Genomic DNA, 16,869 nt, shown 5'->3' with positions numbered 1-16,869 from the left:
AATACTTCCTTTCCTGAGGTATGCTTGCTGTTCCTTAGTACCTTGGGGTCCTCCAGATCTTGGCTCTCTCCATTTATTCACTTGAATAATATTCTCCTCATCTTCAAGCAACCAATAGTTTTGGTACTTACATTTTTTCCAATAATTGCCACCCGGAAAGGCCAGCTATATAAGGGTGATAGAAATAGTAGGGAATGCTGGATAATTAAGATAACAGTTTAAATAATGGTAGAATAGTTGAAACATTCCACTCAGATAACATGACTTGTCTTATAAAAAAAAAAAAAAAGGCCTTGTCTCATCTGTAAGTCAGAGTGTAAAGTAGGGGGGAGAACAGTTCATTTGTTGAAAAGAACCTTGATTTATGACATGATTTTCTTAGATATTCTGTTTTACATAGAAACTCACTGTTACTCTCTCTTGGTTCCTAACACTCAAGACAGGAATTAACATTATGAGCCACGTATGCTCTCATAAGCAAAGCACCTGACAAAACAAGGGTGTGTAGGCTCTACCATCAGTGGTCCTTCCATTTTTGAAATGGTACTTTGACATTCCTTTTGGAAGCCACTGACCACCCGCCTACCCCATCCACTTATGCTTCTTCAATACTGCTGTAGGGTTACTTCAAAGTAAGGAAAGCCGTTGTTGGATTAGACACATATCTGATTTCCCTGCTTGGTTTCATGCACATCTTTTATTTGGGAACAAAATTAGAACTCAGTAGGTCTGAACACCTCTTACTGGATGTATAACCTTAGACAAATTATATTAGTTCAGTTTCTTCATCTTTAAAAAGATGATAGTATCTTTAGCCTCAGAGGAGTCTATGAAAATTTGAATCATAGAGATGTATAATAAATGACTATACCTCTTAACAAGTTAGTCTGCTAAAATTATTTCAGACATTTGGGCCTTGCATGTTTTAGGTGCTGAAAATTTGAAGGAAAAAAAAGTTACCTCTGATTCTGAGGTAGTTTGCTATAAGCATTTCCACCTCTGAAGCTTGCTAATACATTGTGAATCAACGAGCATTGCTTACTACCTATCTCTGGGTCACTTTTTTGCTGTTACAGTGAAGAGTGGCGGTGGAGCAGATGAGAAGAGAGCCTGGTTTATAGCCCTGAACTCTTAAGGAGCCTGAATCATAACAAAAAATCCTTTTATCTGTATCTGTTTGTCTGTGTTTTGCTAGATTGCCACTTGGGTTTTTTTTATTTTTGTTTGTTTTGTTTAGTTTTGTTTTTGACTGGTTGTTTCATAATGCATTTTAGAAGTTAGTGTTAGGATTTGTCCTTGTTTTGTTGCTTGTTTCCATGTTAATCCTTAAAACTTTTAAGTTTAAAGAAAATAATAAGGTAATAAAATGTATTTCTAGTATGTAAATTTAGATTTTTTACTGTTTTGCTTACAGGGGATATGAAAGGTGAAGTGTATCCTTTTGGCATAGTTGGGATGGCCAACAAAGGGGATTGCCTACAGAAAGGGGAGAGTGTCAAGTTCCAGTTGTGTGTACTTGGCCAAAATGCACAAACTATGGCCTACAACATCACACCCCTTCGTAGGGCTACTGTGGAGTGTGTGAAAGATCAGGTAATTAAGTGCTATGTCTCTGGATGTGCATTCTATCCTGATACTTGGTCAGGGAAAGTCATCAGCCAATATTTACTTGCTTGCTCACTTGTATTTAAGACATGGTTTCTCTATGCTGTTTTGGCTGATCTGGAACTCACCCTCTTGAGTACTGGCATTTAAACTTTCATGGCTGTCTCAGTTTTTTTAGACTTTATTGCTTTGGGACAAAGACAAGGGATAAAGTGACAACATTAGCGAGGTGGAAATAAGTGTGATTATTAATAATGTCACTTGGTGGGGATTGTCTTAGTCATGCTTAGAATAGAATGAATGGCAGTTGTTTCAGAGGTATGACTTTCCTGATGAATTCTATCATACACCAGCTGAATTTAGCTCATCATTAGTAATGCCATGTTTTCTAAGTCCTTTCTAATTAGGGTTAGCATTATCTTTCAAAGTGAATTGCTCTTCCTTTCTGTGGTATGTCTTCCCCATTGTAAATTTTGTTTTGTGTGTGCTCTTTTTCCAGTTTGGCTTTATTAACTATGAAGTAGGAGATAGCAAGAAGCTCTTTTTCCATGTGAAAGAAGTTCAGGATGGCATTGAGCTACAGGCAGGAGATGAGGTGGAATTCTCAGTGATCCTTAATCAGCGCACTGGGAAGTGCAGTGCCTGTAATGTCTGGCGAGTCTGGTGAGTTTCTATTGTTTATTATGGTTGGAAATAACTGCTCTGAGTTCATCCCCTCACCATGCATGCATTCTGTGCTTTCTTTGCCACTCTCGTCTGACTGGGTTTAGTAGGAACTATTTTACACTTCTATCTCTAATTTTGTCTTTTTCTGCTAGTCATTGCTTTGTTTGAGATAGGTCTCAGTTTTATATCCATGACTTACCTTACCTTGAGCTTGCTGCCATGTGCCACCATATCTATTTTCCTATCTCTGGTATTTATTGTCTGACTTTGAGTCCTATAACCCTGACCTGAGAAACACTTAGGTACTGTGATGTGTTAGCACTGTGTGTGCTGTAGCTTAAATACTAAACGGTTATATGATCCTTGTTCTTAAGAGTTTAGCTTATTGGCTCGCTCTTTCTGTCTATTCACTTTTAGACTTTGTGCTGCTGAAATGTTTGAAATAGGTCTCAGTTTTATACCTTACTCATTCTGACATATGCTATTAGGTTTTTAATCTCAACATTGTTCCTTTAAGAGATAGGAATCTAGACCTATTTCTGCATATTTGGCTTTTTTTCAAGATTTTTTTTTTTAAACATGTTACCTTGTTTTGTGTATCTGGAATTAGTCTCTCTGTTGACAAGTCTAGGATTCTTTATAGCTCCAGTGCTGTTGAAACTCTGAGCTGGGAAGTATATATAAACTTGTCTGTCCTGTCTTGCTAGCTAAGATGAGGCAAGAAGAGTTTCCCTCATTAGAAGTGAGTCATTTGGGTAGGGAACGCACAGCTGCTTGCCTTCTTCCCAGCAATTGTTGGTTCTTCTCACTTTCACTCTACAGTGAAGGCCCCAAAGCTGTTGCAGCTCCGAGACCTGACCGGTTGGTCAATCGCCTGAAGAACATCAGCCTGGATGATGCCAGTGCTCCACGTCTAATGGTTCTTCGTCAGCCAAGGGGACCAGATAACTCAATGGTATGATTTCATTGGGGAGGTGAGGGAGGTCAACTAATAATCTTACTTCAGCTTAAAGAACTTAGTGAAGCAGGGGTTGCTTATCCCTTAAGGGTTGGGCTCCCTAACACATTCATTCAGACCCTAATAGAGTAGATGCTTTCTGTAAGAAGCACTTCTTTCCTTTTTGAGATAGGGTCTCGTATGTAGATTAGAGTGGCCATGAACTCCCCACTACACCTCTGCTTTTCCCATGGTAGGATAACTGATTACACCAAGAAGCGCGTTTCTTGGTATATTCTATTCAATAAGTTTCTTGCTCTTAGGAGAGAATTGGTAGTGGATATGATAAATACTTTCATAGTTGATTTTTTAGAATTGTATGTTGTGATTGTCATTAACTGTTATATTTCTTCATAGGGATTTGGTGCAGAAAGAAAGATCCGTCAAGCTGGTGTCATTGACTAACCACATCTACAAAGCACATCATTAATCCACTATGGTCGAGTTGGGGGGATTCTGGTGAAGGGTTCTGAATATCTTTCTCTTCATCCCTCCCAAAATCTGGAATACTTATTCTATTGAGCTATTACACCAGTTTTAACACCTTCCTCGTGTTATGTTTAAAGAAAAATAAATAAATTTAAGAAACCATTTTAAAATTATGCACAGTTGCAGCCTGGAAAACTTAAAGGTGGCGCCTTATAGTGTCAATTTAGGAGCTTTATTTGGTGCATTTAACGCAACTGGTAATTGCAAATTCCACTTGGCCTGTGTAAGTGAACAATGCTGACTGTTACTTTGTTGGCCCTATGAAATTCTGCACTCTAGTCAGTATATACTCTACCTTCATGACTTAACACTCAGCTGCATTCTTTTCCTATTTTTTCCCTGTTCATTATGCTTTAATTCTGAGGACCATATGAAGGTAGAATATATTACCTTTAAAAATTGCAAAAATTTATATAGCAAACGATTTTCTTAAGTTGATGGCCAAATGTTAAAATGTTATTTTCATATCATTTATAATCTTGTCACAATCCACTTAACGAAGTTTGATTACATTTCAGTGAAAATTATCTTCCCGAGTAGTTTTTTTTTTTCTTCCTGGGATGGGGGGTAAATAACTTTACTACAATTAGTATGTGTGGTGCAGAATTTCATGCAAATGAAGTGTGCCAGCAGTGTGATAATTTAAACATATTTAAACAAAAGACGAATGCACAAAATTGCTGCTGCTTAGATCACTGCAGCTTCTAGGACCCAGTTTCTTTTACTGATTTAAAAACAAAATGAACAAAAAAAAAATAATAATAAAAAAGTTGTGCCTGAAATGAATCCTGTTTTTTTTAATAAGTAGCCCCGTGGTTCCAGTGCCCTGTTCAATACAGGCACTTGATCCTTGGTGTAGCTTCTGTTCAACTTTGTATCACGGGAACGGATTGGCCTGATTTCTCGGCCTACATCTTGAATTGGCCCCAAACAGGGTCCCTGGCAAGTGGAGTGAAGGCTTTTTGTCTAACAATGACAAGGGTCAGCTCAGGGGTTGTCGGGGAGGGCGCTTTCATCTTCCCCGTTGTCATTTGAGGTTTTGAACTCTGGGTAAAGAGGCCGTTTATCTTTGTAAACACAAAACATTTTTGCTTTCTCCGGTTTTATGTTAATGGCGAAAGAATGGAAGCGAATAAAGTTTTACTGATTTTTGAGACACTAGCACCTAGCGCTTTCATTATTGAAATGGGGGCGGGGCTGGACTGGGTGCGGCCGCCTGCAAGACTCTAGTCGTCGGCCCACGTGGCTGGGGCGGGGACTGGGGCGCCTTAGGCGCCTAGTGATTACGTAGCGGGTGGGGCCGGAAGTGCCGCTCCCTGGTGGGGGCTGTTCATGGCGGTTTCGGGGTCTCCAACAGCTTCTCAGGTTGAAGTCCAAAGCCTCCCGAGGCGGGGTCTGCGGAGTTTGAGGTAAGGCTCCGGCCTGCCTAGCGTCGGACTTCTCAGCGTGTGAACGCCTGGCGGGGCGGGGAGACGCGGAGACCTGGCGAGCTGAAACAAAGGCTTGGGTGGGGGACTCTGGCTGGCTCTGGGGTGATTTTCGGAGCCGGAAAGGGGAGTTTCGGGAAGTGGTCGTGCCAGGCGGACCCCAGAGCTTGGGTTTGCAGGAATTGGAAGAGGGGGGGTTCTTTTCCCGTAAACTGAGGGCGGGGCTGAGTAGATTGAAAAAATAGTCGCCTGTCTTTAATCCAAGAATCCGGCCCGCACTCATCTGCAAGAAATGCTATGTTTCTGGATCACTTTGAGAACTTAGTAGAAGGCCACGTGTAGCGAATGGGTGCCTTAGAAACAGAAGACTTTGGTAAACTCACAGAAGCCCTTGAAGTACTGTAGGTTTGCTTTGCCAGTTTAATCGTAATTGCTGCTTTCCTACAGGTTTTTGCTGGTGTGAAATGACTGAGTACAAACTGGTGGTGGTTGGAGCAGGTGGTGTTGGGAAAAGTGCTTTGACGATCCAGCTAATCCAGAACCACTTTGTGGATGAATATGATCCCACCATAGAGGTGAGGCCCAAGCCACTGCCTGGTCCTTATCCTCACTTTGGGCTTTCTCTTACCCATAACTGCCCTTTGATAGTAAAGAAAAGAGAAAGCAAGAAGGTATTCCAAAAAAGCAGTAGACAAGTTCGTGCTTTCTGAGGATTTCCTTTTAAAAGAACACAGTTTTCATTCTGTTTCTTTATGTCACAGCTCTTTAATAGAAACGTAGGTCACAAGGAAAAAGATTGTAGGCGATCATACAGTGGGGATAGAGAACTCGGAGCTCTGGATAGTCTGAAGTTTTCATTCTTGATCTAGTCCAGATTGAGTTGGGGTAGAAACAAGTTGAGATTTTGAGTCATTGTGTCTAGGAATTTCTTCACAATTTAGTTACCGATATTGAGGAAAATCACCTAAATCCTTACAAGTCTCATATTTCTATATGACGTTAAATTTCCATCACTTTCCTGGGATTAATGGTGTAGGAATGTATAAGTCCAATTTGTAAGCATCCAAGAGGCTGAGGGAGGAGGTTTCAATTTCAAGGCTTGCCTGAACTACTTACTGAGGCCCTGTTTACAAAAACCAAATATTTTTTTCATGTGTAAACCTGTGTTTAACACACAGGAATGTTAGTTAAATTCAGATGTCTACACAGGTTACATTTTAATATATTTATGAAACAAAATATAAGCACATTTCCAAAACCACAGATAAGGTCTTCTAAGTTTGGACTATTAAATAATAAAAGTTAGATTATGGCCATAAATCCATACTAGATGTTTCTGGTTTTGTTATTAATGGTTTTGTTTTCTTTGTTTGTTTGTTTGTTTTTAACCTCATAACTCAGGCTGGTTTTGGTTTTGTTTTCTTTTTTTTTTTTTGGTGTTCTAATGAGTCTTTATAAATAAAGACTATAAATAGACACGCGAATCTTCATTTCATAGGACTTTCATGTATCATGAAATGTGATTTTAAAAACCACTCAGAAACATTGTTTTCTTTTTTTTGAAACAGGGTCTCACTATACTACCCTGGCTGGCCCGAGACTTGAACTCACAGATATAAATTCACCTGCCCTTATGTCATGCGTGCATGCATGCGTGTGATTATGTATGTGTATGTTTGTTTGTTATTTATGCTATCTATTAGCTGGTTAAGGGTAAATCACATAGGTAGGCGTATTTATCCTGGTTAATTACATTTCTCTGGTTTTAAATAAAGATTGAGCCTGTCCTTGTCCCCACCACCACCTCCTCCTCACTCTTTCATATTCCCAGGATTCTTACCGAAAACAAGTGGTGATTGATGGTGAGACCTGCCTGCTGGACATACTGGACACAGCTGGACAAGAGGAGTACAGTGCCATGAGAGACCAGTACATGAGGACAGGCGAAGGGTTCCTCTGTGTATTTGCCATCAATAATAGCAAATCGTTTGCAGATATTAACCTCTACAGGTACTGGGGATATTTTCTGAAAGCAAAACTTTGTATGTGCTCTGAAACTATACTAAAGTATATGGACGTAGGGAACATACAACTTTTTAACATTTTAGTGATACTGTTTTTGTTTTGCTTTGTTTTTTGTGGAGGCCAGAACAAGTGCAACAGCAGATATGTGCCATGGGAGGCAGAAGACAGCTAATGAAAGCTACCTCCTTAGGGCCTGGGCATCTTGGCTTAGTTAGCAGGCACCTTTGCCCATGGACCATCTTTAAACCCCAAGTATTAAAAAGAATCTGCTAGGCAGTGGTGGTGCACACCTTTGATCCCAGCACTTGGGAGGCAAAGGCAGGCGGATTTCTAAGTTCGAGGCCAGCCTGGTCTACAGAGTGAATTCCAGGACAGACAGGACTATACAGAGAAACCCTGTCTCGGAAAAAAAAAAACAAAAAGGAAGAAAAATAAAAGAATCTGATTTTCACTGAGTGTGTGGTATACTGTCACTGTACTACTCGGGAAATGGGGTGTGCTGCAGAGTAACAGTAAGGCTTCTCAGAGAACTGGCGCGTTTCAAAGCTATTTGGGCCCTAAGGATTTTAGTACAATATTCTTACTCATTTTACACTTTTGAGACAGGATGTTGCTATGTATCCCAGGCTGACCTTGGATTTAGCACTTGGCCTCACCTTCCAAGTGCTAACTTTATAGGTAGATGCCAGCACTCCCAGCCAATGTTCTTTATGGCGTGATAGAGTTCAGAGGTGTTAGATTTTCAGAGTTGTTGTGGTTTTCTGTTTGTTTGTTTAAGTTTCGTTTGGTTTGAAAAACAGGGTTTCTTAGTGTGACCTGGAACTTTTTGATCAGGCTAGCCTTGAACTCAAAGAGCTCCACCTGCCTCTGCCTCCCCAGTTCTGGGATTAAAGGCATGCATCACCACTGCCCATCCATATAGCAGAGCTAGACCCCAAAACGCTGGGTCTCTCTTAGAGCAGCATTCTATCTTTAGTCACTGTCAAAGTTAAAACGTGGCTGTGTTATTAATTAGCTAAGTAACGTTAGGACAAGATACTAAATCTGTGTGTCTCTGTGTTTCTGAATTTATTATAAGAATACCTCCGTCAGCCAGGCATAGTGGCGCACGCCTTTAGTCCCAGCACTTGGGAGGTAGAGGCAGGCGGATTTCTGAGTGCTAGACCAGCCTGGTCTACAGAGTGAGTTCCAGGACAGCCAGGACTATACAAAGAAAACCTGTCTCGAAAAATAAAAAAAAAAAAAAAAAGAATACCTCCCTCAAGGCTGGAGAGATGGCTCAGGGATTAAGAACACTGCCTACTCTTTCAGGTGACCCAGGTTCAATTGCTAGTACCCACATAGGGCCCCAGACATCTACAGCTCCAGTTCTAGGGCATCTGAAACCCTCCTCTGGCCTCCTTGAGCACCAGGCCCATGTGCACATAGACATAGCAAAACCACTCATACCCAGAAATAAAACTAAATCTTTTTTAAAAAGAATACCTCCCCCATAAAGTTGCCAAGAGTAAACAAATTCATACATATTCAGAACAGTGTCTGACCCATCATGTATACTTTGTAAGTTGGCCAACACCCCGAGGCCTGGCTTATCTTCCTATATTTCCTTATCGTTTTGGTGTTATGTGGGGGGTAATGAAATCTTGAAGCCAATTTTCCCTTGGATCCCAAGGGAAAATGTTCTCTCTGAGCCAGCATGTATTTAAAGTATCCTGTGAGGATGTGGAGTGGGCAGTGAGATGGCTCAGTTGGTAAGGCTTGCCACCAAGCCCGAGCCTCCACATCTGCACCAGGGCATGTGTGTGTCTAGCACAAAATGTTAATGTTCAGAAATAGATGAAAAGGAAACCAAGTTATCAGTGAGCTTATTCTGCATCGACATGAAACCGCAGTGACCTTCATCAGGCACACTGTAGACATAGCTGTCTTGTCAGTTTGTGTGCTGAAAATAAATCACTTGCCCAGAAGTTCACTGATACTGAGAAGAAATTGAGTCTGGTCCTCACAGAAGGTTTAATAATATAAGGTACAGTAACGACCCAACATCAGCATCCTCTGGGTGTTTAGGCTAGTCTATAATATCCCTTAACATAAGCAACCACCGCTAGGCATGTTGGTGCCTGGGAAGCCGAGGGAATAGTTCAAGGCTACCATTGTCTGCATATTGAACCATATATAGTAGGGTCCTGGTTTTTTTCGGTCTTGGTTTTTTGTTGGGTTTTGTTGTTGTTTGGTTTTGGGGTTTGTTTGTTTGGGGGGAAAGGGGCAAAGAATTCTGACATACCAAAGTAGTTCTGTAGCTAGCTAGTAGGATGCAGTTGAGGTAAGTGACTGGAATCCAAGGGTAGAGTCTAAAATGGTACTGTGCAATATTATAGCCATGACCAGATGTGATTGACATTTACATAAAACTGAAAAATTAGTTCCTTGGCCACAGAAGCAGCAGATAAAGTACTCACTGGCAGACGAAGGACGACCAAGCATCATTTTCTATTATCACAAAAAGTTCTTTGTCACAAGAACCTGAGGCAATAACTTTTGTTTTTTTAAGGTGAAACGCTTTCCTATTTACTTATTTTTTTAAGATTTATTTATTATATGTAAGTACACTGTAGCTGTCTTCAGACAGCACCAGAAGAGGGCATCAGATCGCATTACAGATGGTTGTGAGCCACCTTGTGGTTGCTGGGATTTGAACTCAGGACCTTCAGAAGAGCAGTCAGTGCTCTTAATCACTGATCCATCTCACCACCCTGGCAATAAATTTTAGATGTGCTGGATGCTATATTGTACATGAACTGAAAACTATCTTTGCCAAGGGTGGTGGCATGCACATTTAATCCCAGCACTCAAGAGGCAGAAAGAGGCAGATCTCTGTGAGCTCAAGGACAGCCAGCGCTACATAGAGATATCTTATCGTTTTTATTAAAAAGCTGTTTTTTATAGTTTTGGATCTATGCACATGCCTGCATGCATACACATTTATTAAGACCAATTCTGGAATTTTCTTTTTTTGTTTGTTTTTGGTTTCGTTTTTTTCGAGACAGGGTTTCTCTGTGTAGCCCTGGCTGTTCTGGAACTCACTCTGTAGACCAGGCTGGCCTCAAACTCAGAAATCCGCCTGCCTCTGCCTCCCGAGTGCTGGGATTAAAGGCATGCGCCACCACACCCAGCTAGAATTTTCTTAGTGTTACATATCTTACTTTCTGTACTTTTAAGCTTAATCTAAAGTACCTTTTGTAGTTTCCAATTAAACCCAGAGCCAAGCTCCTTGGAAAACATAGGAGCCTAACAAGGACATGCATCAGTATACTAGAGCTGGAAGTGAACTGGTATTCACAGCCTCATACAGCTTCTAAGTTGACATTCTTGACTTAACAGGTCTATAGTTGCATGAGTGTGTAAGCTGAGTAATAGTAGCTGAAAGGATTTTGTAAATTTACTACTTCCTTTTGTGTACCAGTGTACTCCTCCAGAAAGCTTGCCTTGCTCATGATCAGCTACCTGTCCTTTGTTCTAGGGAGCAAATTAAGCGTGTGAAAGATTCTGATGATGTACCCATGGTGCTGGTAGGGAACAAGTGTGACTTGCCAACAAGGACAGTTGACACAAAGCAAGCCCACGAACTGGCCAAGAGTTACGGAATTCCATTCATTGAGACCTCAGCCAAGACCCGACAGGTATGCTAGAGATTCAAGCAAGTGTGAGTGAGTGTTTAAAGCAGAGATGTTTGATTGATCAAGTGTGGTAGAGATGTAATCTATGTTATGTATAATGGGTTTTGGATAGTGGTTTCTGTATAGTTAGTCTTTGTTTCTTGTTAAACTTTTCCCCTTCCGCCCCCCGCCGCCCCACCCCCCCAAAAAGAACACTACTGTGCTGTGGGATTTCTATGTTGTTATTGTTGTTGTTGTTGTTGAGACAGGATTTCTCGTGTAGCTCTGGCTGTCCTGGAACTCACTTTGTAGACCAGGCTGGGCTCGATCGAACTTAGAAATCCATCTGCCTCTGCCTCCCAAGTGCTGGAATTAAAGGCATGCATCACCACTCCCTGGCAGGGATTTCTATTTCTGCTTTAACAGGCTCAACTCTTCCAAGATTAAACATACTCTAAGCATGAATCCTTTTGTTCTGTCAGCACTTGCCACTATTGAGGACTTAACTTTCCTGGAGGGATCCTCACAGTCAGTAGTACTGTACTGTACACCCACCTTGCCCTTCTTCCTTGGCTGGACTATCTTTGTGTTGTTTGTCTTGTAAACAGAACATGCCAGTTATCAGTGTGATCCCCTAGGAATGCTGAATTTGGTGTCTTCTTCCTAAGTCACCCCAATTTATCAGCTATTGATTAGTATCAAATCCACACAGAGAGGTGGAAATGAGAGATTACAACTTGAACTGTGCTCGTTGTTCGTTCATCTTGTTTTTTCTTTTACTAGGGTGTGGAGGATGCCTTTTACACACTGGTAAGGGAGATACGCCAGTACCGAATGAAAAAGCTCAATAGCAGTGATGATGGCACTCAAGGTTGTATGGGGCTGCCCTGTGCGCTGATGTAGTAAGGTGAGTGTGTGCTCTTACATTGGAACCATAGCTCCTACTTCGCATTAGGCAGTTCAGAATAGTGCCAGCATTACTGACTTTTGAAACTTAAATGAGAGTTTTCATATATTTGCAACTAGAAAATACAAATATATATTTGATTCATATGCCAGCATCCATGTTGGGTGTTTCATAGCCAACTGTGACTCCAGCTCCAAGGGATCCACTGTTTATGACCTCCACAGGCAGCTACATGTCACACACCTACACAAATATTAAAAGTAAAATAATTGAGGCTGGAGAGATGCTCAGCGGTTAACAGCACTGACTGCTCTTCCATACGTCCTTGGTGGCTCATAACCATCTGTAATGGGATCTGATGCCCTCTTCTGGTGTGTCTGAAGAGAGTGACAGTGTACTCACATATATAAAATAAATAAATCTTTAAAAAAAATTTTTTTTCCCTCATAGCACCTTTTCAGGGAGTGCTAAGATCTAATTAATTCAGCATTTATTCTACAGACAGCTTCCTATTTTTAGTATAGGAATTTGAGACCTATATGTGCCATGATTGTGGAATGGACACATTGAAGATGCCATACTAAGGAATGACAATGTAGAAACTAAATGATACGTGTTCTTTTGTTGTAGACGCTTTGAAAGTTCTGTCATCAGAAGAGAGCCACTTTGAAGGTAGGACAAGTTTGAAATGTCTTGATTGACACTGGGTTTCCTTTCCTATCCTTGTTTCTCTTACCTCCTGTCTCTGTTTCAGCTGCACTGATTGATGCCCTGGTTCTGACATCGCTGGAGGAGACGTGTTCCTGCTGCTCTCTGCATCTCAGAGAAGCTCCTGCTTCCTGCTTCCCCGACTCAGTTACTGAGCACAGCCATCTAACCTGAGACCTCTTCAGAATAACTACCTCCTCGCTCGGCCGTCTGACCAGAGAAATGGGCCTGTTCTCCCCAGACGTTCTCTGCCCTGGGTTCCCCTAGAAACAGACACAGCCTCCAGCTGGCTTTGTCCACTGAAAAGCAGTTTACATTGATGCAGAGAACCAAACTAGACATGCCACTCTGTTGACAACAGTTTCTTATGCTCTGAGGTAACAACTGCTGGTGATTTTCCCCTGCCCCCAACTGCTGAACTTGGCCTTGTTAGTTTGGGGGGAAAATGTCATAAATTACTTTCTTCCCAAAATATAATTAATGTTGCTGATTGATTTGTAATGTGATCAGCTATATTCTATAAACTGGCATCTGCTCTGTATTCATAAATGCAAACACGAATACTCTCAACTGCATGCAATTAAATCCAACATTCACAACAAAGTGCCTTTTTCCTAAAAGTGCTCTGTAGGCTCCATTACAGTTTGTAATTGGAATAGATGTTTCAAGAACCATTGTATAGGAAAGTGACTATGAGCCATCTACCTTTGAGGGAAAGGTGTATCTACCTGATGGCAGATGCTTTGTGTATGTACATGAAGATAGTTTCCCTGTCTGGGATTCTCCTAGGAGAAAGATGGAACTGAAACAATTACGAGTAATTTCATTTAATTCTAGCTAATCTTTTTTTTTTTTTTTTGGTAGGTTATCGCTTATAAATATTTGTAATATCTTCTAGCTTACTGGTAATCTAATAATGAACTTCCATTATAATGAAGTGGTTCATACCAGGAAGCCCACCATTTATCGTATAGATACTGTAAAAATTGGCATGTTGTTACTTTATAGCTGTGATTAATGATTCCTCAGACCTTGCTAAGATAAAGTTATTAGCAGGCAGGTTATATCTTTGCTGCATAGTTTCTTCATGGAATATATATCTATCTGTATGTGGAGAGAGCGTGGCCCTCAGTTCCCTTCTCAGCATCCCTCATCTCTCAGCCTAGAGAAGTTCGAGCATCCTATAGGGGCTTGAATAATTATCTCGGTTGAATAAACCATGGTGCTAATGGACCGGGTCATGGTTTCAAAACTTGAACAAGCCAGTTAGCATCACAGAGAAACAGTCCATCCATATTTGCTCCCTGCCTATTATTCCTGCTTACATACTTTTGCCTGATGCCTGCTGTTAGTGCTACAAGGATAAAACTTAGTGTGGTTCTCACCAGGACTGGAAATGCCTGGTGAGCTCTGGGGTGAGCCTCGATATCTTTACATTTCCAGACCCTTATTTTTAGCCACACGGAAACTGAAGCCAGAGTCCATACCTCCATCTCCACCATCCCCCCACCCCCCAAAAAATTAGATTAATGTTCTTTATATAGCTTTTTTAAAGTATTTAAAACATGTCTATAAGTTAGGCTGCCAACTAACAAAAGCTGATGTGTTTGTTCAAATAAAGGGGTATCCTTCGTTCCTCGAGAAGAGAATGTAAAATGCCATTAATTGTTGTCACTTAAAGGCTTGGCATTTGCTCTGATAATTCATTAGTGGGTTTTGTTTGTCATAGGATACTTAAGATATAGCTCAGCTCAGTAATTCTAATGAAAACATAAATTGGATACCTTGATTGAAAAACGCAAACCTAATTCCAAAATGGCCATTTTCTCTTCTGATCTTGTAATACCTATAATTCTGAGGTCCTTGGGATTCTTTTGTTCATAGCAGGATCTTGCTGTGTAGTCCTGGCTGGCCTCAAACTCACAACACTCTAACTGGATCAATCTCCCACGTGCTGGGTTACAGGCACATTCCACCACACACCCCTGGCTGATGTAGTTCCTAAGAGTTTTCATTAAGCCAATTCCCCATCACCTTGAAACTAAGCCGAAGGGGAGAAACACTTGATCTGCTCCTGAGTGCTCACGCTGGGGTCATTTACATGGGGTTTGCATTCCTAGGCGAACTAAACGGCTGCCTTTTACAGCAAGGGCTCAGTCATCTTCCTGAAGCTGCTGAGGCCAGCACTTGCTCTTGCTTTGTTTTAATGTGTCTATATGACTGGTGGTGGATCCCTAAATAGTTTATTAATTAAACTCCAGTTAAGGAGAAAGTTACTCACCTTGACCCGATTGACCATAGCCCATGTGTGTGTGTGTGTGTGTGTGTGTGTGTGTTTGTCTGTATACGTACGTATGTATGTATGTTGGTATATAGGTGGTTTCCAATATGAACACAGAAACAAATGGAGCCAATTCAGGCTTCAAAATCCCTTACTAACATATATTCCCACAGGGTGTGGGTTTTGGCACAACAGTGACAAACTTAAAAGCCAAGTAAGAGCCGGGCAGTAGTGGCACACACCTTTAATCCCAGCACTTGGGAGGCAGAGGCAGGCGGATTTCTGAGTTCGAAGCCAACCTGGTCTACAGAGTGAGTTCCAGGACAGCCAGTGCTACACAGAGAAACCCTGTCTTGAAAAAACAAAAACAAAAAAAAAGCCAAGTAAGTCCAGTTGGTGTAGTATCAAAGTGTTTTTAGAGTAATTAGTGAAGATCTGCTTTACCTCAAAGTTGCAAAGCCTCTCTTGCTGAGTTTACGTGCCTGGCCGGCAGTCACAAATTAACATGTTGCTGTAAGGCAGTAGTCGAAGCTTTGTTCACACATTGGAGAGTATGAAAATAAAGGGTTCTAAGAACTCTGATACTGGATCTGTGTAAACCTGGTAAATGCCGTTTGTCCAGGACTTAGCGTGTGTGAGTTGGTAACTCAGTACAAGTTTACTATACTAGTTCCACAGTGTGTACAATGGAGGCAGGTTTGTTTTAGCCGGCCAACTGTAGAATCAGCCTTTAAACTGCTGTGAACTTTGTCATGACTTGAACATGAAGATAGACAAAAACTCTCTAAAGACAAATGTTTGTTTTCCCCATTACAGAACGTGTGAGCTTGGTTTTATCTTCCTTTGTATTTAGTCATAACCTCTCAAGCTGGCAGCTCCGACCGAGGATCAGAATGTGCGTGCGTTCCACCTGGTGGAATTAGCTCAGCTCTATATGAGAAGTGGAGTTAATAATGGAAAACATGTTGACTGGGTGGTTTCTATTTAAAAGAGAGTGATGATAATTCTTGAACAGTAGTTTTTATTTTGCTATTTCTTTAAGCTGACTGATGTGCCACAAAATTATTTTAAGGTATTTGTGTTTTAAGAGTGTTCTCATGAGATTAGTTGTAGATATTTTTAAAAATACAACTGGTTTTTTAAAATCTGAGTATTGCTCTAAGCAAGTGTTTAAACTCTTAAGGGAAGGTGGATGGAAGTTGTTTGGCTTTTGTATTTCCGTGCGTGCCGTCAAATATAGGTCAGAACGTCAACTGTGCAATCCTGCTGTTTAAAGAACTCTTGGCCTCTGTGGCCCTCATGAAGGGGCTGATGTTTTAAGTTGACTGTTTGATTGTAAATTAATCCATTCTAATTTTTAAAGACTTGCTTGACTGTTTTCCTTGTTAAATAATTTTAAAAAAATAAAAAACTGGAAGTTCTTTGCTTAACTGTATTTTCCCCACTGCCTAAGGGTTTCTACTGCTGTTAAGAGACACCATGACCACAGCAACTCTGATAAAGAAAACATTTAGTTGGGGCTGGCTTACAGTGTCAGAGTTTTAGTCAGTTATGGTCACGGTGGGAAACAAGGCAGCGTGCAGGCAGACATAATGCTGGAGAAGGAGCTGAGAGTCCTACATCTTGATCTGAAAGCAGCAGAAAAAGACTGTGCCACACTAGACCTAAGGAGCATTGAAGACCTCAAAGCCTATCCCCACCGTGATACATTTCCTCCAACAAGGCCACACCTCTGTGGGCCAAGCATTCAAACACATGAGTCTGTGGGGGCCATTCCTATTCAAACCCACCAAGGTCTGTTATAGGAAATGATATTTCAGATATTGATGTTCTTTTTGGGCAGTGCAGGGGAGACTCAAGCTCCTCATTTGTTCTTGGTATAGTCAGTGGCATCCTCGGCCTCTCTGAGGATTCTCTTTTTGTGGTTTTTGTTACTCAGGGTCCATTGTGTTGAAGGAAGCATTCCTTTTCAAGAACATAATGAAGTTTGTCAGGGTCCTGTGTCACCCTGCCAGAGCTTGAGTCTTCCCTGGTACCAACCACACAGCTACACTGTTGGTTACCTGTTCTGGGATTCTTTGGCTTATCGATGTATTAGTAGCACAGTT

General features: G+C 41.2%; 2 protein-coding genes across 4 annotated transcripts in view; both read left to right on the top strand.

Annotated features, from left to right (window-relative positions):
- Csde1 (cold shock domain containing E1) overlaps nt 1-4,918 on the top strand; it is a 36,789-nt gene extending 31,871 nt beyond the window's left edge. For all 3 annotated transcript variants that reach the window (XM_021157725.3, XM_029474892.2, XM_029474891.2), the window contains 4 exons: nt 1,415-1,593; nt 2,105-2,268; nt 3,094-3,226; nt 3,626-4,918. In XM_021157725.3, the coding sequence (XP_021013384.1) occupies nt 1,415-1,593; nt 2,105-2,268; nt 3,094-3,226; nt 3,626-3,673 (524 nt within the window). In that variant the 3' untranslated portion in view covers nt 3,674-4,918. The remainder of the gene's footprint in view (nt 1-1,414; nt 1,594-2,104; nt 2,269-3,093; nt 3,227-3,625) is intronic.
- A 136-nt stretch (nt 4,919-5,054) lies between these two features.
- Nucleotides 5,055-16,191, top strand: Nras (NRAS proto-oncogene, GTPase). Its single transcript, XM_021157728.3, has 7 exons — nt 5,055-5,166; nt 5,632-5,759; nt 7,016-7,194; nt 10,730-10,889; nt 11,649-11,772; nt 12,403-12,444; nt 12,527-16,191. The coding sequence occupies exons 2-5, from the start codon at nt 5,649-5,651 to the stop codon at nt 11,766-11,768; spliced, it is 570 nt and encodes a 189-aa protein (XP_021013387.1). The 5' UTR covers nt 5,055-5,166; nt 5,632-5,648; the 3' UTR covers nt 11,769-11,772; nt 12,403-12,444; nt 12,527-16,191.
- The last annotated feature ends 678 nt before the right edge of the window (nt 16,192-16,869 follow it).

This window comes from Mus caroli, unplaced genomic scaffold, assembly GCF_978045245.1.
Source record: "Mus caroli unplaced genomic scaffold, Mus_caroli_1 scaffold_3, whole genome shotgun sequence".
NCBI classification, from domain to species: domain Eukaryota; kingdom Metazoa; phylum Chordata; class Mammalia; order Rodentia; family Muridae; genus Mus; species Mus caroli.
This window is presented reverse-complemented; position numbering and strand designations above follow the sequence as displayed.